The sequence below is a fragment of the Hakea prostrata genome, chromosome 1 (genome assembly GCF_041222555.1).
Source record: "Hakea prostrata isolate BN-2017 chromosome 1, UWA_Hpros_2, whole genome shotgun sequence".
Taxonomy (NCBI): domain Eukaryota; kingdom Viridiplantae; phylum Streptophyta; class Magnoliopsida; order Proteales; family Proteaceae; genus Hakea; species Hakea prostrata.
Window position 1 is genome coordinate 75,197,170 of NC_142600.1, and position 27,868 is coordinate 75,225,037.

At 37.4% G+C, this 27,868-nt stretch overlaps 3 protein-coding genes across 3 annotated transcripts in view; 2 read left to right on the top strand and 1 right to left on the bottom strand.

Moving 5' to 3' along the window:
• Positions 1-1,611: 1,611 nt before the first annotated feature.
• LOC149030087 (LIM domain-containing protein WLIM2b-like) lies at positions 1,612-2,992 on the top strand. The gene is made up of 5 exons (XM_089142399.1): positions 1,612-1,746; positions 1,855-1,954; positions 2,036-2,061; positions 2,154-2,243; positions 2,498-2,992. The coding sequence occupies exons 1-5, from the start codon at positions 1,612-1,614 to the stop codon at positions 2,798-2,800; spliced, it is 654 nt and encodes a 217-aa protein (XP_088998525.1). The 3' UTR covers positions 2,801-2,992.
• Positions 2,993-3,759: 767 nt separating this feature from the next.
• LOC149030088 (WD repeat-containing protein RUP2-like) lies at positions 3,760-5,247 on the bottom strand. The gene is given in 2 exon segments (XM_089142397.1): positions 3,760-4,388; positions 4,390-5,247. Coding segments are annotated over 2 exon segments (1,191 nt in total). The 5' UTR covers positions 5,170-5,247; the 3' UTR covers positions 3,760-3,977.
• Positions 5,248-18,277: 13,030 nt separating this feature from the next.
• The window catches only part of LOC149030089 (K(+) efflux antiporter 2, chloroplastic-like), a 51,867-nt gene continuing 42,276 nt past the window's right edge, over positions 18,278-27,868 (top strand). The window contains exons 1-2 of the mRNA XM_089142400.1: positions 18,278-18,548; positions 18,736-20,459. Of these exons, the coding sequence (XP_088998526.1) occupies positions 18,790-20,459 (1,670 nt within the window). The 5' untranslated portion in view covers positions 18,278-18,548; positions 18,736-18,789. The remainder of the gene's footprint in view (positions 18,549-18,735; positions 20,460-27,868) is intronic.

Consider the following 27,868-nt stretch of genomic DNA (forward strand, 5'->3'; position numbering starts at 1 on the left):
CAACCAAACATCTAATTTTATAAATTATAACTCTATAGATTTGAAATCTCCAGACTCATGTAACCAAACAAGACATAAAGCCTTTGCAAAGTAAGGTAAGGTTCGGATTTAGCTCTTGCATCAGTTCGGTTCAATCCTATTTGACCCAACGTATAATCATATCATGTAGGGATGTCTAATCAGCAAGGAAGGGTTAAAAATCAAGGTTAGGCTGGTAAAGGTAAATCATGCAGCTTAACCTGAGCCCACCTTACCCTATTAAGTAAATCAGGGTTGGCCGGACTTAGTAGAGCCCTCGCAAGTAGGGTAGGGTTTGGCTTGGGGGTTCTTACACGTACCTTACCCAATTATGTCCCTAGGGTAGGATTAGGTTTAGGTTTTCATTGATCTTGAACGTGTTCCAAGGAGTAGTTAGAGTATTTCAAACCTCCAACAAGTAAGGAGGGAGTAAGTAGAGGGGTGTGTGTCGTCATGAGGATAAAGATCGACTACGAGGGGTGTTTTTGTATTAAGAGGATAAAAGACTACAAATCTTTAAGAAAAAAAAGACATACTAAGAAAATACTCTTAATTACATGGAGAAGGTATGTATCTTTTCATATGTAGAAGAAATGATCGAGTAGCTTCTACCTAATGAATAATGATTTAAAGACTCCATACCCATATGAGCATGAAATATTACTGCACAATTTCTTCTAGTTTGTAAAAATTCCATGTATTAACCCAAAAAAAAAAAAAAGTAAAAAATTCCATGTATGTTCACAACATGTAGTACTCTCATTGACCCAAGGGATATATGACTATGAACAATAATTTTCTATCTATTTAATTTATAATCACTACATATAACCATTACAAGATTCCATCGATCCTATATATAGATTATTTAATTTTCTAAAATGTTCTGCCAAACTAAGAGAAAATTCAGCATCTAACACCAAGAAAACAAATCTCTAAGCAACTAGCTGGCTCATTAAAATGAGGAAAAACTATTTTTCTGAAATATTTACCAAAAAAAGACTATATTTTTTTTTATTCTTGAAATACAATTTTTGTGGATAAAGAATTAATAACTAACCTAACGACCTAAAAAGCCAACACAAGAATAGCCAAAATAGCTGGTTCCTGTAAACCATGAAAGCTAATCTCCAGATCATTCTGTGTAAAGAATCAGTCAGTCATTCTCATTTTCCCCAATTTAGACGAGTTTACTCTCTAATTTAGTTGTTCAACTTCCAAATTATTTCCTAAGCAATCGCAACTTCAATCACGTGTATCTTCGTAATCCACCCATTAATTCCAATCCACTTTTAACGCTAGGTTGTCTTGCATAAAATTACATATAATCTGATCTGAATCACTATTGTGGCTTCCATTGGAGTTCTATCTATCTCATCCAAAAAAAAAAAAAGGAACTTTTTTTTTTTGAGGGAAGATAGATCAAGAACTCCATTCTTTGCCATTGATTCTCTTCTTTCAGAAAAAAAAAAAAAAAAACCTTCTATTCAATTCTTGAGACCTTTTATTCGATTGGAGTTTGATTCTTGTTCATCTCTCATTCAGTTCTTTGTGTTTGGGATCTTGCTGAAAACCCAAAAATAAAAATAAAAAATGGCATTCAGTGGGACTTTGGACAAGTGCAACGCTTGCAATAAGACTGTTTATGTGGTTGATTTGTTATCTGCTGATGGAATCTCTTACCACAAGTCTTGCTTCAAATGCACCCATTGCAAAGGAACTCTTGTGGTATAAATTATGAAAACTAGATTGCGTTTCATTTTCCCTAGATGGTTCTGAATCTTTTGATTATTCCCAACACCCTGAAGGAATGATTGATACTTCTCTGTGTTACAGATGAGTAACTACTCTTCCCTGGATGGGGTCCTTTACTGCAAAACTCACTTTGAGCAACTTTTCAAGGGAACTGGTAGTTTCACCAAGAGCTCCCAAACAGGTCTCTCTCTCTCTCTCTCATTTTTTCTCTCATTTTCTCTCTCTTTTTGTTTGGCTAATTATATTTTCTTTCTCTTAATAGGGAGGTCCGAGAAGCAAAATGAACTGGTAATGCATGTTTCTTTCTTTAATTTTAGTTTCTTATACTATAGAAATGAAGATTCTCCAAATATGAAATTCTACTGTTTTTTCTTTTACAGGCTAAGGCTCCTAACAAGCTCTCCTCCCTTTTCTCTGGGACTCTAGACAAATGTGCCACTTGTAACAAAACAGCATATCCATTGGAGAAGGTTTGCTCTCTCTCAAGCTAGCCCTTTTGATCTCCTTCTTTGATGTAATTTCTTCTTTACTTATAAGTTACCCAATCCAATCATCTGAATAAGGTGCTTCATGTATATTTGGATTCTTGAACCCTAATTCTTCCCTTGAATTATCATCTATATATTTGAGACTTCACGTCAAGGATCAAAATCTCAGTTTCAAGCCTGGTTTTGTTTATAATACATTAAGAAAAAAGCTATCAATGAGATGACTTCTGCTGCAGGTGACTGTAGAGGGAGAATCTTACCACAAGTCATGTTTCAAGTGTTCTCATGGAGGTTGTTCTCTCACAACTTCATCCTATGCTGCACTGGATGGAATTCTGTACTGCAAGCACCATTTCTCTCAGTTGTTTATGATGAAAGGAAGCTACAATCATCTCATCCAAACTGCTACAATGAAGAAAACTGCTGCAGCAGTATCTGATGAAGAACAACAAACAAATGCAACAGAAGCAGAAGCAACACCCAATGCAGAACTAGACGCAGAAGTGGAGCCAGAGGAGAATACACAAGAGCAATCATAAGGGCTTGTGGCCATGGTTACTTGCTTATGTTCATGATTTTCATCTTCCCCATTTTTGGGCCCAGTTCCTCCCCAGAAAAGGATACTTAAGAGTGTCTAAATTAAAAACTGGGTTTTGATTCATTCCATCTCAAGCCCTACCCATCAGGGAAAAAACTTACTTGTGTAACTGTTGTTGAAGAGTTAATTTAAATGTACGTGCAAATTTCAATTGTTCTACGTCTTATCATCATCCATCTTAAAGCAACATATAACTTTTGATCTTATTGATAAAAACCCTAAAGGAACTACATACAAGAACATCCAAATAACATGATTACAGAAAAATGAATATGAAAAGGGAAAGCATTCTCTCATTTACCCTATCCAGTAACTAAAATCTGGCAATCCAAAAATGGGTCCATATCATTATCCATCACCATCAACATTACCATTATCATCACAGCAACTGTCCAACCCACCATCTCTTGAAGGATAGAAAGATGAGAGGACAGGATTCGTACCCGGAAGATTCCTTCTGTCTATCTTTAGGGCTGTGGAGTGCTTTTTGGTCATATAAGGCTAGCATTTATTTCAAATTTCAATTTGACCTGCATTTATATGCACATAGCCCTACATGATTTTCATGAAAACTTTTCCAAAGACAATTCAAAGAAAATCTTCCATCACTAGTTGCTTATCATCTCTTTTTCGCTTCCTCTTTTCTTGCTTTCCTTTTCTCATCTGTATCATAAAAAGGAAAAACAAAGCTACTCCAGCTTACTGGTTAAAGAAAGCAACGATGCACTTCTCTAGACCACAGAAGCCTGTTATCTCCTAACCCAAGAAATGAAGAACAACTGTCCCAATTCCCAAATGAATGACTGCCCACCAGCCCCACCTGCCTTTCTGAGTCTGAATTAGTAATTAAAACTCCTAATTATCATTAAGAATGAGAACGATGGAAGATTTCTTCTTTTTTTGGTAACTGAAATTTCATCCTGAAAGACGATTGGAAGAACACGGGGGGCCGAACTGGATTCATAGAGATTCACAAGCTACGGAGACTAAATCATTCTACCTTTCTACCATGAAGACTATGATGTTTTAGATCAAAATTTAATTCGTTTTCGAGATTTTATGCTATCTAAGCAAGTAGTATAACAATTGGGAATCAGAACCAGAAAAAGAATGAGATTTTATTGTAATTTGGGACATGATAATGACTTTCTTTTCCCCTCAAAAACCTGCAACACACCATCAGATCCTCCTGCCACAAGCATGCATTTATCCTTGTCTTCTCCACCTTGTCTCCAGCTCACACAGCTGACGAACCTTCCTCCATTCTCACACCCGACCTCCCCCACCCGACCCACACTCGGACCCGCCTCAAACCCACGTACCCACACGGGTTCTCCCCATCTCATATCATACACAAACACCTCGTTACTCTCCGACCCGGATCCCAGAAGGCCTCCATTCGTCCACGCAGATAACCCGACAAAGCTTCTATTATTCACGTGCCCTTTATACGTGCGAATCACACGTGCACCCTCCATGTCCCAAAGCTTCAAGCACCCATCTGTTCCTGCAGAAACCATCTTCCCTCCCGCCGAGGAATCTCACGTACGTGACCGTCTTCTGATGCCCTTCCAACACCACCACCGGTTTTTTGGTGTTCCTCACATCGTATATATAAGCCCTCCGATCAGCACATCCAACGGCCAGCAATGGCCCACCACTGGTTTCAAACTCCACGCAACAAACGGGGCTCCGCGAAGCGCTCGGCTGTGCAACAGCCACGCACGTGCCATTATTCCCACCGCAGCGCGTGTCCCACATTTGCGTGATCCCATCATCGGATCCCGACGCGCCGAGCGAGGGAACGCAATGCGAGTAATCTACGCTCCAAACGCGCCGCCCGCCGTGTTCATCTCGCTCGAAGATGGGGACTCGACGGTCCAGATCGTATTCCGTCACCACACCGTCGTAGTCGCCGGAGCCCACCACGCGGCTGCAAGTGTTGGGCTTCCACCGGAGACTACTAAGCTTCGCCGGAGTGCATATGTAGAAGTCACAACAAGTGGTGTGATCGAGAAAGATGGTATCCTGCGCATCCTGGTGAATACCATCTGGTTTCAACAAGGAGTTCAAGCTGTAGATTCTAATCTTTCTAGCAATTCCTCCTGTTGCTAAGAGATGATCTGATGGGTCAAACTCAATTACGCCGAGGGTGTCGGATACTACCCCAACGTTTGCATTTGGAGAGACAACCGTGGAGAGGTTGAAATCCCATTCACAGAGCGGTTTTCCTTCTTCTTCGTCTTCTTCTTCCTCAGCTTCTGCTACTGTTCGAATGCGCTGGAAGAAGTCTGTGGTGGTGTTTCTCATTGCCCATTCGTCAGAAATGGTGAAGACGTCGTCGAAGTTTCTCTGGTGCGTAATTATCCACTTCAATTCCTTCTTTTATCCACGTTCGTCTCCGGAAACAACCCCGCTTCTGCGTGATATAACAATTGTGACACGCTCCTTGGTCCGGATTTTGGTGACGCACAAAGGTGAACCGGCCCTCTTGAACCGTTGACTGGGTTGAAAATATGTTGACCAGATTATTATTTTTTGTTAAAGCAAATTGCACTGACTTCTAAAACAGTGAGTTTTTTTTTTTGGTAAGAAAAAATGAGTTTTTAAGCACTTATACCCTACTTTTTAAGTCCCATCATAATAAAGATTTGTTATTGAATTTTTTCCCCTCAGATTTTGGTAAGTATATTTATGAAATTAAAAAAAAAAAATAGTGGATTAATTGTTTTAGTAGTAGAATAGACTTATATGTTTAATGGATTTGAATGTCTATATTTTTTAAATAAAATATGGAGTGTCAGTGCTTTAAAGCCTCCATTTTGGGGTGCCAATATAATTTGATATTTTTTATATTTTAATAAAAATTGAACTATGATTGACCGAACCTTTATAAATTAACTAAACATTATTACCGTTTTGTCCAAATTCTAACCTCCAAATTGTTTTGATTAACTTAAGACAGTTATTTAGGGTAGTTTTCATTTGGACCCTACGAAAAATATGTTGAGGTTTGTTTCAAGTTTTTTTTTTTAATCCAAATAAAATGACTTTTTGCTTTTAATTTTCTTGTGGTATCTAAAAACATCAATTAAGGACATATAATTAATTTTATAACCAAAATATAACTACACTCTTATGATTTCTTTTGTTTAACATGTATGAAGTACAAATAATTTAGTATTAGTGTAAATTTCTAACTGAACATGCTATCGATTGATGAAAAAAATAAAAATAAAAGACAAATCAAGAGATGTAAGAATATTTTAGTTAAAAAAAAAGGGATAATTACTGTTGTCCCCTTTACTCTGATTTTCTTACTACTTTATCCCCTCTACTTTTTAAAATTGCTAATCCAACCTTTAACTTTGTCAAAAATTACTAATGCCCCTTTTCGTTAAGCTTAGTTAGTTTACTGATGATGTGGCATCCATATATTTTTTCAAAAATCCAAAAATAACCTTACAGGTTATCTTTTTACTTATTTACTCATTTGCAAGTTATAATACTATCATTAACTAATTTTATTTTCTAAAAAGAAACTATCGAATAAAGAAAAGACTTGATTCTTCTTCTCTAAAAAGAATTCGTCGAAAAAAGGAAATATGTGATTAAATAAAACTTAAAATAGAAACTAAAATATTAGGAAATATCAAATGTAATTTAAAGTTGAAAATTGAAAATCTCCTAATACTATCATTAACTAATTTTATTTTCTAAAAAGAAACTATCGAATAAAGAAAAGACTTGATTTTTCTTCTCTAAAAAGAATTCGTCGAAAAAAGGAAATATGTGATTAAATAAAACTTAAAATAGAAACTAAAATATTAGGAAATATCAAATGTAATTTAAAGTTGAAAATTGAAAATCTCCTAATATATGCTAACCATTGTACAAAGTGTGTGGTTCCACCAAAGCCAAAATTTATTGTAAAATATAAGATTTGAAGGATATAATTGACATTCAATATAGTTTCTAAAAATGAGGGTAATGTCATATTTTTTAACTTCTTAATTTTAATGAAGGGCAAAATAGACATTATATATTTGATGTTAACAATCACTTAACACCGTTAGAAGTGAAGGGGGCAACAGTAATTTCATAAAGAAAGATGTTTGATTAGTAATAAAATCAAAGTACAAGGGGGCAATAGTAATTATCCCAAAAAATAATGATATATCATAGAATTCCAGATAAATTAAGATTGCCTTATTAGGGCCTGTTTGGTTATATGAATTCACACAAATGAGAGATTTATACCCGTTTGGTTATGTGAATCCCTGGATTCATGAAATCTAAGGATTCACCTTTTTTACACTAAAAACGTGATTCTGTAGATTTATGTGTGTGAGGTGAAATCCATAGATTTCACTCCTATGATAAAAACGCTAAACATTTGAACCATGACTCCATCGATGTTTTTTCAGGATGAATCTACAGATTTCATTGCAAAGTTATAGGCTAACCAAACAATTAATTTTATGAATCATGACTCCATAGATTTGAAATTTCTAGATTTTTTAGGCCTGTTTGGTTAAGGGCCTGTTTGGTTACATGAATCCAGAGATTTCAAATCTCTGGATTCATGAATCTGAGAATTATACCCGTTTGGTTGTAAAAATCTCCAGATTCATGAAATCTAGAGATTCACCTCTTTACACTAAAAACGTGAATCTGTAGATTTATGGGTAAGGGGTGAAATCCAGAGATTTCAAAAAAGCTATACATTTGCATATTCACAAAAATCACGTCGATCAAATAGTTTTTTATTATGAATCCACATATTTCATTCCACAACCAAACATCTAATTTTATAAATTATAACTCCATAGATTTGAAATTTATAGATTTGAAATCTCAGAATCGAATCCAGAGATTTCAAATCTCTGAATTCACAAATGGGAGATTTTTTCCTGTTTGGTTGTGTGAATCCCTAGATTCATGAAATCTAGAGATTCACAATTTTACACTAAAAACGTGAATCTGTAGATTTATGGGTATGAGGTGAAATCCAGAGATTTCACCCATACTATCAAAGCATTAAAGATTTGAACCATAATTCAATAAATATTTTTTTAGGATAAATTTAGAAATTTCATTCCAAAAATTCAAACTAACCAAACAGTTACTTTTACGAACCATGACTCTAGAGATTTGAAGTCTGTAGATTTGAAATCTCTAAATTTTTAAAATCTACAGACTCAAGTAACCAAAAAAGCCCTAAATCTACAAAATCAAGTAACTAAACATCTCCTTATTATTTATTTGAATTAACTTACCATCAATCCAAAGGACAAGAGCCGACCCAGTTTTTTATGGTCGAGGTTACTAGGTGGGGAGCAATTTATGGGGATGATGGGTCATGGGTGTAATGGGTATTTGATAATTTAATTTTATGGGTGGGCAGGGAAATAAGTGGATAGATTAAAAAGTATTCAAAATCCAAGCTAGCTTGGTGCATTTATTTTGAAACGATATACAAGTGGTGGAGATAGAAAGAAATGGTGGATGGTTTTGTGCCTCAAGCAAGAAGAGGGCATTGTCTCACCAGGAAAAGGGAGCTGTGCAGTTTGGACCATTCAACTGTACAACTCCTCCCTTGTTGGGTTTGGGCTAACGTGGTTGCACCACCACCACCTTATAGAGAGTTATAGTTACCCATTTCAACACATCACCTCACCTCACCTCACCTGTTTGTCCAAACTCATCCAAACTCTCATCTTCCATCTACTCAATTTATGCCGAGCTTCTCGTGACCTAATGAAAACAATCATGGATGCAAGTTGCAAAATTGATGTTCAATTGAGCCTCTATTCTCTTTTTTGGTTGCCAACCCCAGTTTCGACCTGGGTCCCACACCTGGTTGTGGTGGGAGAGTCTCCACAGTGGAAATTTTTTGCATCTACAAAGTTTCGATACTGCAACCATGCTTAAGCGGATCAAGCTGCTTATCATTTGGACCAACTCCCCATTGGTTTACCATTGCTCTATTCTATCATGTCAGTTTAGTTGGATTTTCTGCTCACATAAAGAGAAATTTTTTATAATTTACGTAGTTAAACTCATGAATGCAAAATTTATATCCGTTTAGTTGTAAAAATTATTGGATTCATAAAATCTAGAGATTTATCGATCAAATAGTTTTTGAGGATGCCTTATTAGGGCTTGTTTGTTCGACATTCACATCTATCTCATTCAAGAAGTAAAGAGTATTATTTGAACACGTGTCTATAATGTTGGTTGACATCCACGTCTATCTCATTAAAGAGGTAAATACTATTATTTGAACACGTGCCTCATATCACAACCACATCTGAACATTTGGTTGGTAATCTAACGAAAACTATATATACGTTTGTTACATAAAAGAACGGAAAGTGAACATATATATCATCAAGACTAGGATGAATATTGTCATAATCATCTCCTAACATGCATGTTTGTTACAAAATCACCATTTTGGTTTAGTGTCTATTTTAAATCCTATTCTGTTTAAGAGAATAGAAAACTTCTAAAATCTGTAATGGACTTTTTGCTTCTTATATAGATTTTGGTTCAAAACTCAGAACCCGTTTGATAACTCACCAAATGTTTCTGCTTCAACAAACACCAACAAAAATTCTAAGTGTTTCTAGAAGCAAAAACATTTTTATAGATGATCGTTAAAACTTGTAAGAAAATTTATGAATTTTACCATTGTTATGTTTAACGAGCATCAAATTTAATAAATACTCATTCTAAAACTCTCATTTAAATCCAACCTGCCTGGCTCCAATTTTGCTTTGAGAATACAAGTAACAACAAATAGTCGTTGTATGGAAAGTGTTTATTGAAGCAAATTTTTTTTATAAAATTTTAATTTATGTTGCAAAAGTCATGTGAAACAAAATGATTTTCGGTCAATTTTTCTACTTCTCGAAGCAAGAAACACTAGAAACTGTTTTTCAGTGGATTATTAAACTGGTCCTCAATCTATTCATTATTGCACAAGTCAATTATTAAAATCCAAATGCAAATTGAGGAAATAATAATAAATATATTTTTTTTTATATGAAAAACCATATTATTTCCGTCACTCCCAAACCTAATGATACGTTCTCAAATTTTTGGTTTTGACATATCAAATTTATTTTTTATTCTCATAATTTATTATAGATAAAAATTACCAACAATTTTTTTCTTCTTTTTACTAAAAATGAATTCTTATACTCAATTTTTTTCTTTAAATAAACAAAATAGAGTATGAGAATTGATTAAAAAAACCCTAAATACCCAATTTCTAATAATAGAAAATTTCTCTTTCCATGCATGGCAATTCATTCAATTTTCCATAAATGGGACGTGCTAAAAGTAGTGGAGATGGATGAATCCACGTAAATAAAATAACATAAACATCTAATTGGAGGTTTACGTCTCGTTAGGAATGAAATAGTCTTGTATCTCGTGGTGTGAAAAGTGTGAGGAAAATAATAGAAGATCTGCACTCGTGAACCACCACCACCACCACCATGCATCCTTGGCATTAAAGTTTTTTCCATATGAAAAATAGTTTCTGCATTTATATAGAAAAGAAAGCAGATCGGTAGGGCAAAGTGTGCTGTGCTTAAAAGTTAAAAGAAACCTTTGTGTTCTAAGCCCACAGGCCACAGTCCCCCTAATCCCAAGGACACCAACTGCTCCCCACCACCACCATCATGACTTTTAACGGTACAGTTGATGGGATTGGGATGTTTGCTGCTTTGGTTAATTTATAGCGATGCAAATAATCTTTGGAAGAGACCAGATGAGATGAGTCGATGACCGTCTCAGCGACATTTTGCAGGCAACCCAAGAGAAGCCAACCTCATATTTGGAATTGGAGTTCCCGTGTGATTATTAACTGGGGAATTTCATCGAATACGTGGTGTGCCATGCGCCTCAATCAGTTGGTCGGTGGTTCTAACGGTCATCAAATTTCAAGGTGTACTGCTGAGCTTTGCAATCTTCAATGTGTACGGCACTGTCATGGGGATTCCATATTTAATTTGGAGATTATGATGTGATGTTGGTGGGACTTGGGAATTGGGACACCTTCAAACTGAAGCCCAAGTTATGAATATGAATTCTTTTCAGGACGCTCAAGTGAGAAATATTTTAAATTTTTTTTTTAAAAAATTACAAGTCATTCATAATTATGGTTTACCTTCAAAAATAAAATGACCATTTTAGCTATAGAATGAAAGAAAATGTAAATTTTAGCTTAATTTTATTTTTTAAATTTACAAAAAAAAACTTCCTGGATTCACTCTGAGTCACCTAAACTCATTTTTCCATTACAACTCCCAAGAGTAGAATATTCTCTAAATTGAAGTCTCTCAGGTGATTCTAGAGTCTAGGGTTCTTATGATTTAGAATTAGAAACCCTTTATTTTTTTTTCCTTCTTCCATTGGGCTATTAGTACTTATAATTTATTTGATAAAATTTGGAAGATTTGGTCCATTCACTTAGTAGTTTGAAGAGAATGTGATTTCGTGAAACTATAGTAGGTGATTTGACCACAATAAAGCTTTGTAACTGAAGCTGAGAATCATGGGAAAAATACGCTTGTTGCTTAATATGTTTCATCTACTGAGAAACTTCACAGTTACAAGTACACAACATAAAAAATAGTGTTAATTTGAGAATTGTTCTGAGAGGAAGAGAGTTCTAATTTACATTGGTTAGTTATGATTTCTTGTTATCGCTAGCAGTCGGATGACCCTTCAGCTGAGACCATAGTTGTTGTTTCTTGGCTTTTGAAAAATGGGGTTACTTGTGTTGGGAGGATTGTCATGATGAATTGGCTTTTAGGTTTGTAATAGATTCGGTTTATGGATTGTTATGGGGAGTCGATAATTGAAAAACTAGTTAGAACACGATATAGAACCAATATTATTTAATCTATAAAATAAGAAATACAATTTGACAAAATCACAATAGAACTAATATACCTCTTTAAAATATATTCCAATCATGTAGAATTGATATAGAAGAAAAAAGAAGATCTTGCACTAGTGAAGCAAAACAATTTGAATGATGAAAATTGAAGATGATCACCACAATATGAACCACGAATGATGTCGGCGCTCACCCCAGCTGGACATGTATAGTGGTATACCATTGTAATATTGAATCTAATTTGGAGGGGGGATACTCTTTAAATATTGTTATCCTTGTTGAGTCAAATTTTTTTTTTTAAATTAATGAAATAAATTGGAGGATTGGTTTTCCTTAAAATAAATCACTTGTGTTTTCTATTTTCTCAAAATAGGTAGATGCGGGGAACAAAGACCAATAGAGTGAGCTCTCTTATTTGTCTTAGGATTCCATCCGAAGAAATTTGAGTTCACTCAAACACTTCACCCGAACCCACATGCGTGATTTTAACACATTGTCTTTGCGCCACAATGCCTCTTTTTTTTCCTGTAAAAAACATGAAACTTTACATCAAAATCAAATGGAACAAACCAGATCTAGACTGTTAGAAGACAAAAAAGAGGGATTCACAATGAAATAGTTGCGACTCCCAACCAACTACGGGTGAGCTTTAAACACCTAGCATCCCTTGTTAAGATTTTTTTTTTTTTGTAAGCCCTTGCTAAGAAATCAGCAAATGAGTTTTGAGACCTAAGAATGTAATAAAAACAACAATATTAAAGTCTGAAACAAGCTTTAAAACTTTTGATACTAAGCTCTTACTCATCTTTTTTTTTTATTGAGACGGCAAAGCTGAGGAAACAGGACTACAAAGAGACTGCAATCAAGGAGAGGAAATAAGCCACAAAGTCAAGATCATCACCGACTCGGCCCTCTGGGTTAGGTGACCATCGACACCATTGATCCGCCTAGAAACATAAGTAAAACAACATTCTTCAAATCTATCCCCCACATTGAGGAAATCATGGATGCTGTGGGCCACATCAAGGGGGGTGGGGGTGGAGGGGAAGCTGTGCCGTTCCAAAGGCAAACCAACACTTTACAATCAGATTAAAAGAAACAATGTCCACACCCTCTGCCAAAGTATAAAGAACTGCCACCCTAAGAGCTTTTGCCTCAACCATGAGCACAGAAGCGGCTGAATTGGGTTCAGATAGAGTCACGATAGGTCTTCCAAGGTGGTCTCTATTATACAACCCAAGCCCGCAAAATCAGTGTCCTCCTTATATGTGGCCTCAAAATTAATCTTATGGGCTCTTCTTGGGAGAGGAGTCTAAAGAACTTTAGTGGGGGATCCAACTAGTTTATGGGTTCTAGTGGGTATGTCCAGATGGGCTTGAATATATTCCTGGGCCGATCTCCATGCCTCTTGGGCCACCTCAATTGGGCTCCACCCTTTCATTTGAAAAACACGATCCTTACAGGCCTTCCAAATTTTGCAGCACAAAAATGCACAAACAATGATGAATTCATCTTTCTCCTTTTTGGTAGAAAAGCTCTTGGTTTTTAAGATGTCAATCCATGTTGAAATAGTCAATTCCAAGTCATCCCATCTAAGCCAAGAAGCCGGAACACACAAAAGGGGGGGGGCTCATCCCATAGATCACGCACCACAGGGGATCTTGTAAATTCTTTTCTCTTTGCACTGGGGGGGCCGCCGCCATACCCTCCAAAGGAAGAATTTAAGTTTCGGTGGGGGTGTGAAGCTTCCAAATAAAATTCCAAGTTGATTATGGGATTGAAATCTATGTGGGGATCTTCCCATTATTGCTAAGAAAAGTTATTTCTCTTCCTTCTCAAATCTTTAAATACATTGCTTTGATTGAGATGACCCCATTTTTGGCACCCAACCATACTTGTTTATCCTTGATAGGGAATATTCTAAGTTGTATTTTCAGAATTTCTCCAATCACTTGACAAGAAAACCAAGTATTTAGGACCTCCAAATTCCAACATCTATTTTCTTGTTCAATGAGCTGGTCCACTGTATGAAGAGGGCAACTGGTGGGTTTTGGAAATCCCACCTTGAAGTTATGATTGGTAGGAATCCAATTATCTTTTCATATATCAATACTCGATCCCACTTCAATCTTCCAATTTAAGTACTTTTTGAATTGCTTTACTCCTTGTAAAATACTCTTTTGAATCTTGGGCCTTGGGCTCCACATCAAGAATTGAGGAGCTGGGGAAATACAAAGATTTGTAAAATTTGGCCCATAAAGAATCTGATATTTTGCTATTTTAACCAAGAAGGCAATAATTTAATATTTTGATTTTTTGAATCTTAATCCCCCTTTACTCTTTGAGCTACACAGTTTATTTCAATAAATCCAGTGGGTTTTTTCCTTTCTCCCAAGGATCCCAAAAGAAATCTGTTGAAGCCTTCCTAATATGCTGGTGAAGTGATTTTGGGAGTTGAAAGTGGGCATTAGCATATTGGGGGAGAACAAAGAGTACTAACCTCAAGAGAGTGTCCCAATTTGCATGTGAGAGCAACTTCATCTTCCAGTTCTCCATCTTTTGGGTAACTTTATCATATAGCTCGTTGAAACTTTGTTTTTAGAGATACCCACTTTTGAAGGAAGGCTAAGATATTTGGTTGGTCCCTTTGTATATGATATCTTGAGGACTCTGGAGAACCACCTTTGAAATTTTATGTGTGTTTTAAGGTTGAAAAAGAGGTTTGACTTCTTTAGGTTAATAGTTTGTCCACTAGTTTTATAGTACATCTCAAAGCATGCCTTCAAATTACACACTGCATCCAACTTGACTTCAGAAAATAGGAGGCAATCATCTGCAAATAATAGATGGGCAATTTGTGGAGCTCAATTTTTAACCCTAATATCTTTTTTGATCCCAACAACTTCAGTTCTCTTAATAACTGAGTTCAACCGTTGTGCACTCAAAATAAGAATAGCAGGGGAAAGAGATATCCTTGTCTTATGCCCTTAGTTGGGGAGATGGGAGAACTAACGTAACCATTAATCAATAACTTGCATGAAGTAGATGTTATGCATGTCATGACTAACCCAACCCACTTTTGATCAAAGCCCAATCTCAAAATAACTTTTTTTACGAAGCTCCACTCAAGCCTATCATAGGCTTTCTTCATGTTCAATCTAGTCCATGGATGAGTTATGTCCCTAAAAAGCAAGTATTGCTGCTTTGAAATTTGAGGTGACCTATAGTTTGTCTACACCCAGAGATTGCAAGTATCAATCCGCCCCTTATAGCTTCAATTTCCATAGCTGTTGTAGATGAACCATCGGATCCTTTGCATTTTGGTGCTATAAATCCTCCATTAAAATCCCATATGATGCAGCCATGACTACCTAAGTAAGATTGCAATCCCATGAGCCACACTGTCAATAGAAAAATTACGTATCAAAAGAGTTAAAGGAGCTTCGCCTATATCAACATCGGGCATGTATTGCTGAATTTTTGCACATTAGTTATAAGTAATTGATGGGTTTAAACATTTATAGATGGTGGCATTTCAGGTTTTCCAAATACACCAAATGCGTATGGTCCTCAATTGATCCGCATGACCTATTTTTTTATATCCTTTTAATTTAGTTTATATAGAACTCATCCAATCATGCAAAAGACTCACCTTGAAATTCATCTGTATTGATACGGAGACAGGAACATTCTCCAACACTCCTTTGCATATGATTAAAAGAAAATAAAGCATGGATAACATCTTCATTTCCATGAACACAAATCAGACAAAGAGGAATTTTTGGGTACCTCTACGATAATATAAAGATGACCAATTGCCAAAGCTTCATATGAATTTTCCTTTTCCTGATAATGATAATGAAAAGGAAAAATATATATTAGAAGCTAAAGTTGCAGTTACAATAATTAGTTAAGCTATTGCTCATGGAATCAATTTCTAAGTCGATGATTAACACCTTAGACTTACTATTAGTTGCATACTTAGTTGCGAGCAAACTAAAAAGTTCTAATGTTAAGTGGGATTAATGGTTACAAAAGGAAATTTAGTTGTGTTTTAGTGGCAATGTTTGTTAGTTTCATATGGAGTTTTTCACAACAAATGTTTGATTTTTGGGAGGGTGGGGAATTGTCATATTTTCTTTGAACAAAAAGAAGGAGTAGAAGAAAATGCTACAGTGCCAGTTGTGCTAAAAAACATGTTGGCTTATATCTCTACTTTTCAAGGGGTAGGTTGGCCATTTCACCCAACTTCATGTATTAAATGTAGTTTGTTTTGGATGTGGAACCTTTTGGTGTAGCAATGTATGGACACTATTTAAAGATGCTCTTGGTAGTTGGTACCATATGCAATGCTATCAAGACTCATTTGATTTGAGAGTTCTATGTTGCTTGCTAAAGACTCACTCATGGTTGATTGAAATAATGATGCAATAAAGACCAATTTAAATTGGCTACCAACTTTGTTAGTTGCAAGATACATATCAACTGCAATGTGGTGCAACTTGAGATGTCATAGTAAAGATTTTCATCCATCTTTAGAGTCTTGAAATTTTTTTCTCTTCTTGTTTTTTGGGAATTGTTGTTTGTATTGGTTTTTTTTTTAACAGTAGTATTATATAGAGCAAATTGCACTGGCACCCCAAAATGGAGGCTTAAAACACGACACCCCACAGTTAAAAACACAGACACCCCATCATTAAACACACAGCCACCGAATGAAACCATTAATCACGTTATTCTTTTAATTCCAAAAATACCCTTATCAAAATTAAAGGAGAAAAAATAAGCCATTAGATGGTTGCCACGGTTCTATCCTCATCTACTTCACCTCCACCGGGCCCAAGCGCGGCTCCACCGCGCACCGCCTCCTCTCCCTCTGCTCCGGCCGAAATGGCACCTCCTTTGGTCACCATCATATACCTCGTAAGACTCCACCCTTCTCACCTAACAAGCCATCAGTATCCCATTAATTAACCTCGCCCCGACTTCCCCTTGGGAGGGGTGCAAAATGGGTCCTCGCAACCCCACGAGACCCCAACCCTCAACCCCTAAAAACCCCAGGCACCACGCCGAGGAGAGAGGACCGAGAGCGGCGGAAAAGGACGAAAACCAACCGAGAGAACCGGATCTCGTGACACCGAAAAACAAAAACGAGCGGGGAGAAGAGAGACTCGTGAGAGCGAAGAAGAAAAATCCACACAAAGCAAAACGGAAGGAAAACCGAATAAAGGTGTGTGATTGACTCACAGCGCAAACCCCCATGTGTTCATATTAGTGATGAAACGACGCCGCCGGGAAGATCTCGCGGGGAAACCGAGAGAGTAAACCGGCCCAACAAGGACAACCCACAGAAACCCCACACCCACGACCGCAGCAGGCGCAACCCGCCATACTCGCGCGAACCGCCAACGACCGATCTCAAGCACAACTATTGGGCATTTAAAATATACCGAAACCAAACAACCCAAAGCAACGAACACCATGATGAAACCAAGTCAACGGAAGAAAAGAAAAGCGAAAGGAAGAAGCAGAAGAAGAAACCCAAAGGCCCGCCCACCAAACGGAAAAGAAGGGAAGAAGATGATGATGTGTAAAACCAAAGAAAGCGAAGAAGCGCACGAGATTTGAAAAAGAGAAGAAGAAGAAGCACGAAGAAGAAGATGAAGGGAAAGATGAAGAAAACGAGGAAAGAAGCCCGCAAGTGGTTTAACCCAAAGAAAGAGGAAGAGCGGGCGACGGGGAGACGCGAAATGGGCCGAAGGTGGAGAGAGGAAGAGAGGAGAGAATAGCACGGCAACCATCCAATGCCATTTTTCTCCTTCAATTTGACAAGGGTATTTTGGAATTAAAAGAATAAACGGAATTAATGGTTTCACTACGATGGACAGTGTGTTAATGAATGGGGTGTCGTGTTTTTAAACATTGTGGGGTGTCAGTGTTTTAAAGCCTCCATTTTGGGGTGCCAGTGCAATTTGCTCTATTGTATATGGAGGAAATGGGGTAATTTTTATATAAGAGAAGTCCTTGGTCCCAACCTTACTTATGACGTATCAGTGTTTTTTTTCTTGTACGAATGGGCTTTATTAAGCCAGAGATGAGATATTAATATGCCTTAGCAAGAGCTGAACCCACTACTTTCTTCATTAAGAGGTGTTGGTTTCACCATTAGAACAACTCTGCGTTGATGAAGTATCAGTGTTTACCAAACACATCTTATCCCTTGGGGTATATTTATTGAAGAATTTTCCTTTTTTGGTGGTAATTAATCTTGAAGAAAATTACACCAAAAAGATTTTGTAGAAGGAGTGAAGGACCATTAGAATCTTTCGTACTTCAGGAATATCCCAATCCAAAGGAACGGAGGAAAACTTCCATACTTCGCCTTTGACAGCGAACCTTTCATCAGAATGCGTCCAAAAGTATCAAGATGTGGGGCCTTCAACGGTCTAGTTATTAACGCCGTCCATGTCGCATTCGGCGTTTCTCCGCCAATGAGATCCTTTCTCTTCCTTATTCGAAATTTTGTCATAAAAAAACTTCCGTTGAATGCTCTACTGCTCTGTCTTCTCAGTTCTAACTTCTCTTCATTGTATCCATTTGTTTATTTCTTGGACCCTAAATTGAAAAGAAAAAAAAAAAAAATCTACTGAAATGTGCCATGGATTTCTGCAACTTGAGCTCCAACTTGACTCTTTATGATCGGTTAGCATCTTCCAGAACGTAAATTCGGCTTCACTTTCTCCTTGTTCGTTCAGTGGTCTTGGCTATCTAGGTCTGCAAGTTGCTGTAAATTACTTATTTGATACAAACTTCGGCAAAATTAATATAGACAATTGCGGAATCATCTCTCTACTGTTTTGATTCTTCGAGTTCGATATCTTCTTTTATTGTATATGTTTTTCAGTGCGATTTCTGATATGCTTAATTTAAATGTTGGTAATGGTCTTGATGTAATGCAGGATTTTTGATTTCTGCAGTATCGTCATAGAAGACTGCTTAAAGTAGCGGGAGATATGGATTCTGCCTGTTGTTTCCGGTTGCCAAATGTTATTCGTGGAGTTGAAGGTTCAAGTTCTAGTTCGAGTCTGATGTATAGTTGCAGAAATTTTAGTTATAATTTTGTTGGCTATCCGAGTTTTGGCTACAAAGGGTATGCATCGAAGGGTATGAAGAAAATAAGCAAGCGTTACAGAGGAGAGTTTGATAATTTGTTGCGGACTTCACATTTAAGGGGATATTTGGACAGTAACTTGGGCAATATCTTGAAGGTGTCAAGGGCCGTAGAGCGTTTACAGTGTCAAGGCAGTGATTCTTTACCATATGTTGATGGCAATGGTCGAAACGTTGAATTCATGGAAAGTTCCAACGGAGGAGTGGAAAGTTCCTCAGAGAGCTCAGAAAGTGTGTCTGTTTCCAATATAGAGTCAAATAATCTGGTAGTGGAAGGGGAAGAGGTAGAGACACCTAGTACTGATCGTTTGAAGGAATTACTTCAGAAGGCTCTCAAGGAATTGGAAGTTGCTCATTTAAACAGTTGTATGTTTGAGGAAAAGGCTCAGAAGATATCGGAAACAGCAATTGCCCTAAAAGATGAAGCAGCAAATGCTTGGAATGATGTCAATACCACCCTGAGCACTATTCAAGAGATTATAGCTGATGAGGCTGTTGCTAAGGAAGCTGTTCAGAAAGCAACCATGGCCCTTTCAATGGCTGAAGCGAGGCTTCAATTGGCTCTGGAGTCTTTGGAGGTGGCAAAAGGAATGAGAGCTTCTCCAGAAGCTTTTACAGGGAATGTTGCAGAAAATGTAACAGCCATGGAAGCATCGAGTACATTGAGAGAGGAGGAAGAGGCGATTACAGAGGCACAAGGTGAGGTTAATGAATGCAGAGCTGTACTGGAAAATTGTGAGAATGAGTTGAGATGCTTACAAAGCAAAAAGGAAGAGCTGCAGAAGGAAGTTGATAGATTGAGTGAAGTTGCAGAGAGAGTGCAGATGGATGCTTTGAAAGCAGAGGAGGATGTTGCAAATATTATGCTTCTTGCTGAACAGGCCGTTGCTTTGGAACTTGAGGCTACCCAGCGTGTAAATGACGCTGAAATTGCTTTGGAAAGGGCTGAGAAAGTTCTCTCTAATTCTAATGTTGAAATGTCCGACAGTTCAACACATCCAGTGGTACCATCATCACAAAAGCAGATGTTAAATGATGAATTTATTGTTCCTGAGGATGAGATTAGTCGAGGAGTTAATGGTGGTTCTAGTTTGGAAAGAGACAAAGATGGGTCAGTTGAAGATGCCTTGTTGGTTGGTGAACCTTCATCAGAATACCAATCTGATGCATCTGGGAAAAGCATTGAAGATTTAAATTTCTCTGATGGCTTGCATGATCAAGAGAATGGAAAATTAGGTGTGGATACAGAAGTCGAAGCTGAAGCAGAAAAAATGAGGAATGTTGGTCCAGTGAAGAAGCAGGAAATTCAAAAGGATGTAAATAAAGACATGTCACCTCTTAGTGCTTCCAAAGCATCGTTGAAGAAATCTTCACGCTTTTTCTCTGCTTCATTCTTTTCCTTCTCGGTAGATGGTACTGAGTTAACACCGTTGTCAGTTTTCCATGGTATCATTACATTTGCAAGGAAGCAAGCGCCCAAGTTGGTTATTGGTGTATTGCTACTTGGGATTGGGTATGTATTATTGTTAACCCTCACCTTATCAGATAGTAATTTTTCACTTGTTTCTCTGATTATCACCCCATTAGCTCAGTCATCAAAGGCCTTAGCAATTTTGTGCTTTTACTCATCAAAATTGATTCATTAGTGAAAGTTTCGAGTGAAAAATACAACTTTTGTCTCTTTTGGGATTATTGCCACCTACTTCTTCTCCTTCTGGTTATTGGGGTATTTGCTCTTTTGGAAGATCTGCTATATTTTGTTAGTCTGATTTGAATAACCATAATTCAAATGCAGAATACAAATCAATTGTTGACTGAAACTTGAAATGCAAGTGATGTAACTCCCAAATTGTGGGCCCCTAACCAGGATCAATTTATATGAAATCAGCAGTCAAATTAGAGTTTCTCAAAAACCTGTGGTTATGAATTTAGGCTGATTAGGGTTGTTAGGGCTAGTGGGAAAGGATAATAGATTTGGGTGGGGTTTGTTGAAACACAAATCCAAAAGTCCTTGGGGTTTGGGAAATTTAGGGTTTCCAAAAATTCTAGGGTTTCTAAGGGGTGGCTAGGGTTAGGGTTAGGATAGAAGGTTAAGGAGGGTGGTGAGGGGATGATGAATCCAAAAAGGAATAGGATTTGAGTGAGGGGATGGAGAGATCTAGGGTGTGGGAGATTAAGATATTTAGGGTTTTGGGGAAGAAGATGATTTGCGGGTTTTAGGGTTTAGGGTGGGTAATTGGGGTCAGGAAAAGGGATCGAATACCAAGGAGGGGATGGGGGAAATTATTCCAAAAAGGGGAGGGAGTTGGAGGAGGGGATGAGAGAATATGGGATTTAGGGTTTGGGAGAGGAGGAAGGAATGCCGCAGGGATGGGGGAGGGGTTTATAAGGGTTTGAGAGAAAGTAGGAGATGGCGAATGGTGTGGGAGGATCACTTACTTGCTGTATACTGTTGGGGAATGGAAGAACTTAAGAAGAAATAACACCACAAAGCTGCCATGGGGTTTCCTTCCACCTGGAAACCCCATACAACCCCAAATGCACCCTCCCTTGGTTGCAACTCTTTCTCAATATTTTATTCATCAACATAAACTGATTTGGTTACGTGCCTGAGGCCTTATTTATAGCCTGCATGGTTGACTTAGACTTGGAGTCAAATTTGAAACCAAAACAAAGAAGAAATTCTACTTTATTTAGGAGTCCTACTCTCCTGAGGACTCTCACTTAGAAAGGGAAACAAACTAGGAATTCTGTTTTTAGGGAAATCTGAACTAAATACTACTGCAATTAAAAGAACTTCCACTCCAAGAAGGGGGATCCTTTTAAGATAGGATTCAGACTAACTACTCCCAACTAGACTTGGGCTCTTTCATAACTTAACAAGGACTGTTTCTAATAACAAAATAAAATTAGAAGTGGAGTCCCAAATAAGACTCTGATTCTGGGCTGGGCTAGGGTACCCGAAATGACCAAAATGCCCTCCATGTGGTTTGGCCTTCTTGAAGGACCACGGGGTTTTGGCCTTTTGGGCGGCAGTCCTATACTTTATTTCGGCTCTTGGGACTTCTCTTTGGGTGGTCCTGCAACTTCACATCAGCGGGTCTGAACTAATTCTAAGATTTGAAATTGATGTCAACAAAACATGAGATTAGTTTAGATGAACTCATTAGTAATAAAAGATGGTTGATATGCACTTCACATTACCAACCCCAGCTGTCCACATCCCAAGACCCATCAGCACCGGCAATATTTTGATCCACCCCACACTCCCCCATGAACCTTGTGAGATCTTTCATCTGGGGAATAATCCCTCACCCTCATTCTCCCAAGTCATCTATGTTGTTTGACGGTCCTAGTTGCTGATCTTGTCAAGAAGAGTTGTGATTTTGACTATTTTGTATACAAAAATAAATGTAATAAAAGTACTAATAATGGAAAAGGACATTGAGGAGATATGGAAAGATTATTTACACGGCTTTACAAGATGAAGACATTTTAAATAAGGACGTTTTGGAAGGTTGCATTACTCATCAATACATTCAATGTCATAGATATTTACTGAAACTAGATGATTGAATCAAATGAAGCTTCAAGGGTGATGAAAGTAGGTAAAATACTAGTTTGGGCTATTTATAATATTTTTTATTCACCCAAGGAAAAAAAAAAAAAGGGGTGAAAAAATACTAGTTTGGATGGGAACCCAATAAAAGTGTAGAAAAGCTTAGGAATTATGGTTTATCTTGGCTAACCAAGTTGTTTAGTAAAATTATGAGCACAATGAAAGTGCCAGATGAATGCAGGTATAAAAGTAATGCATGATATTTTGAAGTTATGAGAGAAAGTAATTGAAACTCACCAAACAAAAGACCAATATTATGGAGAAGTCACTTATATCAGTGGCTAATGAAAGATTCAGAGATAGCAAAAATGATCCCCATATGATAGTTATTGATCTAAAAAGAAAAATATTCAATTATCCATCTCGATTAGGTCAAATTTCTCGAGGTCTTGAGATCTCTGGAAGTTTGCACATTTTTTTGATTTAGGGATTTAAATTTTTTTTTTTTTGGTTTTTTTGATTTTTTTGATTTTCTCTCTCGTAATTATGCGTTTGTGCATGTGTGATATATGGTTTTGCATCCTTGGTTAGTAGTAAACATCGAATCTTAAAATTGCCTTTTCTACTCCTTTTTGAGTGTAATGAGATATAATTAGGCAATAAATATTTGCAGACACATACTTAAGATTAATAAATGGTTAAAGTTTCTACTTCAAACCACAAGATACGGTGAAGTTCTCAATAGTGCACATTACATGGACATCTAGCCAAAGTACAATGAATTAATACATATGTTATAAACATTTAACTACTGTAGTCGTCCATGTTTCACCTCCCAAGTCCAACAACGCTATATTATGAGTATGTAACTGCCTATATAGGAGTTCAAAATTCTTGAAGTAATTGAGATTTTATTGAGATTCTCATATTATTCAAAATTTTGGTTGAGTTATTTAATTTGGTTTGCGTGTCTTGCATGTCATATTGTCTCAATAAGGTCAATGTTTTCAAGATTTTCAAGATCTAGCTGAGTTTTTGAACCATGGGAAAAGCTTTTGATAGGGTACTTAGAAGCTAACAGGGTAAGAAATAGAGAAGAGGACATAGTTATAAACTTATAGTGACAAGTATACAAACTATGGGGGGCCAAGGTAGTGAATTTTGAATTACAATTTGGTCACAGTAAGAGTCAAACTTAAGCTCTTGTTTGTTTGTTCTAAATACAAATGATTGAATTAGAGACATTCAAGATCAAGTTCCTTGGTGTAGACTTTTTGTTCATGATATCATTTTGGTGGATGAGACAAAAACATGGATTAATGCCAAGTTGGAGTTGTGGAGATCAGCCTTGGAATAATTTTTTTTAAGATAAAGAGAACGAATAGTTTTAGTGTGGTTCATCTAATCGTCTCTCATTTGGCTGCTCCTGCTCCCCCTTAGTGTGGAATGGTGTCTTGTGTAGGTTTTCCACTTGAGCATGAACAGATTTGGGTGGACATTGTGAGTCAACCGGAGAGGAGGTGAACAGGTTGAATTAGTGGTTAGTTACCTTCTTTTCCTTTTTAGTTATATATAAATAAAATGAGGAAAACTGAAAGTAAACAATTTAAAGCACAAACTACACATAATTTATAGTGGTTTGACTCAATTGAGTCTATGGTCACTCCTCTATAGATATAAAGAGACTCCCACTGGTGATTCCCTTTCCATACCATAGGCGGGGAATTAACACCTTTACTCACTTCTTAGAGGATAACAGGAACCTTTACAAAATTTTGTTTACAGGCGAGAGTACCCCAATCTTGAGGATGAGAGTGGCCTTGTAATTGATCTAGTTTTAGTTTAGATTAGGAGTTCAAAGTCAATTACAGTAATATGGAGGGATTACCTATCAGAGAGTGTGGCATATTACCCTTTGAGTGGTGATGAAGATGCTAATGATATACGTTATAATTCAATCTATAATGGTCGTCTTCAATAAGGGCCTTGAGCTCTTCAAGTGAGGCTCTTTAATACAAGCATTGGAGATCAAGAAAACAAACTGTACTTATTTTCAGTTTGGACTCAAGGGAGGAAGCACCATTATTTGTGTTAATCATGGTGATTAAGAGTCATTAAGACCTATAGTTATAGACTTATAGCCAAAAATGTGGCTAATTTGAATACCAATGCATAGAGAACGGTCACATTTTTGATTTGTTGGTGACCGTTTAATGTGGCCTGAAATGAACGTGGGTCATTTCTTCCAAGATCTTCTAAGAGAACCAACTCATATTGGGTGGATAGCTCTGGTTTTAGGGGGGACAGGGTAAGGTGGGGCTCTACGGTTAAAAGTAATGTGCTCTTAAATGATGTTCAGGGTGTCAATAATACTTAACCCACCCTATGGGAGGTATGGGATAAGTTTCTTGATGGAAAACTGATGTCTTCAGATGCCAGAATGGGCTGAAATTTGGAAGGAATGCGGGTAATGATATAGGGATATGATCTCTCAATTTTGATTGGGTTTAGATGGCTAAATTGGAAGATATGAGGATTCTTGTTTTGGGATGTGTTTAGGGAGTACAAGAATTCAAGGAAATATTTTTATCTTGGGATTGGACAGTCAGAATAGGGTCAAACTGGGATCTAAGGTCCCTAGGGTTATAGTGATGATGTACGTTAAGTGTGGGACAGATCTATTGGCTAGATTGGTGCAGATTGACCTTGAATTTTGGGTGTCTTGGGAAGTCCAAAACTCAAGAAAAAATAGAATTAAATGGAAATAGGAGAAGGGGATGAAGTAGGTTGCCAGATACTTGGATTGGGGAGCCTTGTGAATGCTTGGATAAAATAAAATGGCTTCTTGAAGGCTGTCTATTCAGCCATAGCAAGGATTTGGCTTGAATTTACAAAGAACTTTAACATAAACTTAACTGTTGGACCTTTTCTGACCAAAGTTGACATAAAGCAATAGTTGCAGACTTGCAGCTGCAACACCCACATAAAAGCACTCAAGGTTTGAAGGAAAACAATCTATCAATCAACTGTGGTCTATTCTAATTGATGCTTGGATCAAATAGAATGGCTTCTTGAAGGCTGTTATTCAGCCATAGCATGGATTTGGCTTGACTTTACAAAGAACCTTAATGTAATACTGAACTCTTGGACCTTCTCTGACCAAAGTTAACATAAAGGAATAGTTTGCAGTTGCAGCATACACATAAAAGCACTCAAGGCTTGAAGGGAAAATAATCTATTAATCAACTGCGGTCTATTGTGGGTGGGGGTATTTGTAGCCTTACATAAAATTGCCTACTGAAATTAGGACGTAGAAACTGACTTAACTAGGACAGCAGCTAACTGGCTTCTGATTAACAAAAAAAAAAAAAGACGACTTGAAGTGCTGTTGGGCAGCAAGCCTAGGGGCTTCACCTGCGCTTTTAATGGTAAAGTAGCGAGTCTGAGGACCCCAGTTAGGGGCTGAATCTGCATCACTTATGCATTTGTCGGTCACCCAGTACAACTAGCCATTACATAAATACAGTCATCAAAGGTTTGGCAGGCCGTGGGTTGACCAGTACATTGATTGGTACAGGTCTGGATGACGGGATTGACCAACTGGGAAACATTGGAAACAACAGACTACTAACTCTAGGGAAAACTTGTCAGTCGATATTGTTTTGATGGTTAGTTGACTAATGCATCAGTGCACACAATGCTTTGGTTAATTTTGGCCAATTTGACTGTGGTGTCCATTGAAAAACTTGACCAGGTCCTTGGGTTGGGTCGAGTATCTATGTTTGAGGTCTCATAGCGTTTATCTAAGTTATATGCAATTATGCATGTGATGTGACTGTATGCAGTTAGATTATGCAAGGTCTCCTAGTGTGTGTGAAAAGTATGGTTCCTTCAATGGGATTCTTCAACTTTAAGTAACTTTTCCCTTTTGTCATTGGGCTATCTGATCTTCACTATTGCATTTGTACCTCGAAAGGTCTTTGGCTGACTAAATTGGGCTACAAAACCAAGTTCTTGATCTATGAGCTAGAGGCGGTTGTTGGCATGAACAACTTACTTCTGATATCAAAGAGATAGGGGTCCGAAATCTGATGGAAAGATCTAGGTCTGGGCTTCCATCTTCTTGCACCTTTATCCAAATGTGATATACGACAGCTCCAAATGCAAGCTTACTCAGATGGTCACAAACTGAGTATCCCAAAAAGGACTTGTCTGCTGGGAAACGACCCCTCTACCCTCTCTACAAACATGACTTTTGGTTATCACAAAGACATGTCAATGTGCTAGCTTCTATTCAAGTAAAAGAAGACAAGACCAATAAGATAGATGAAGTGGATAGGTGCATCCGGAGTGTTATGTGATTGACATATATTTTATAACTTAGAGGAAAAATTTATAGGATATCAGTAATTGACTATGATTTGATGCGTGGCAAAACTAGGAACAATAAAGTAAGGAATGATCAAATTAAAACTGAACTGGGAGTAGCACCTGTTGAGAGAACAAGGGACACTTGAACCTGCCAGAGAAAGAGGGGCACTCGAGGGAGAAAGAAGGGACAGATGTAGAAGGGAGAAAAAGGGAGATTTGTGAACCAGTCAATTAGACCACCATGCCTTCTATTATTCAATTGAATCAAACATAAAGAGGACATAAACAGAGAATAATTTTGTCAATGGAGGCTGTCAGATGCTCTGGTACAGAGTAGTGATATGATTCAGATTGAAGGAGCCAAAAGAGCCAGGGAAAGACCTAAAATGAATATGGGGAAGTGCTGAAGACATGCTTGGTTTAGGCCTTGGATCAAGTATGACATCAGATAGAGCTGAGCAGGGGTTAAGGATCTGTGTAGCTCATCTTTAGTTGGGACAACACTATATTGTTGTTGGCAGCAATTCTTTAAATTTTCTCCAGCCTATCAACTGAGCCATTTAACTCCCCAGAAGAAGGACTCAGTTGTAGAAGAGTCCAGAACATTTACCACTCAGGTATTGTTAAACCCACTACTAATTTAGAAGTTGGCTAGAATAACCAGGAGTATTTAGGTCAATTGGTTTTGATCCTAATATCTTGAAAGGGACTCCATTTGGAGCTCCCCTCTATCAGATGGTTACTGGACTTGGAGAAAGGTCCTCAAGTTCTGTAACCTTGTTGCTGGCTGTATCACCTCTCCTACTGATGATGGCACAGACACCTTGAGGTGGCTTGACCACCCCCTTGGTTTTCTTATTTCCATCTTTGGTAACAGAATCAGATTTGAGATGGGTTTCAACAGAATGGCTATAATAGATTAGTATGATATGTTATCAGAAAGTGTCTCTGTAACCCAGGACCAGTTTCTCACCTGGCTTCATTGAAGCCTC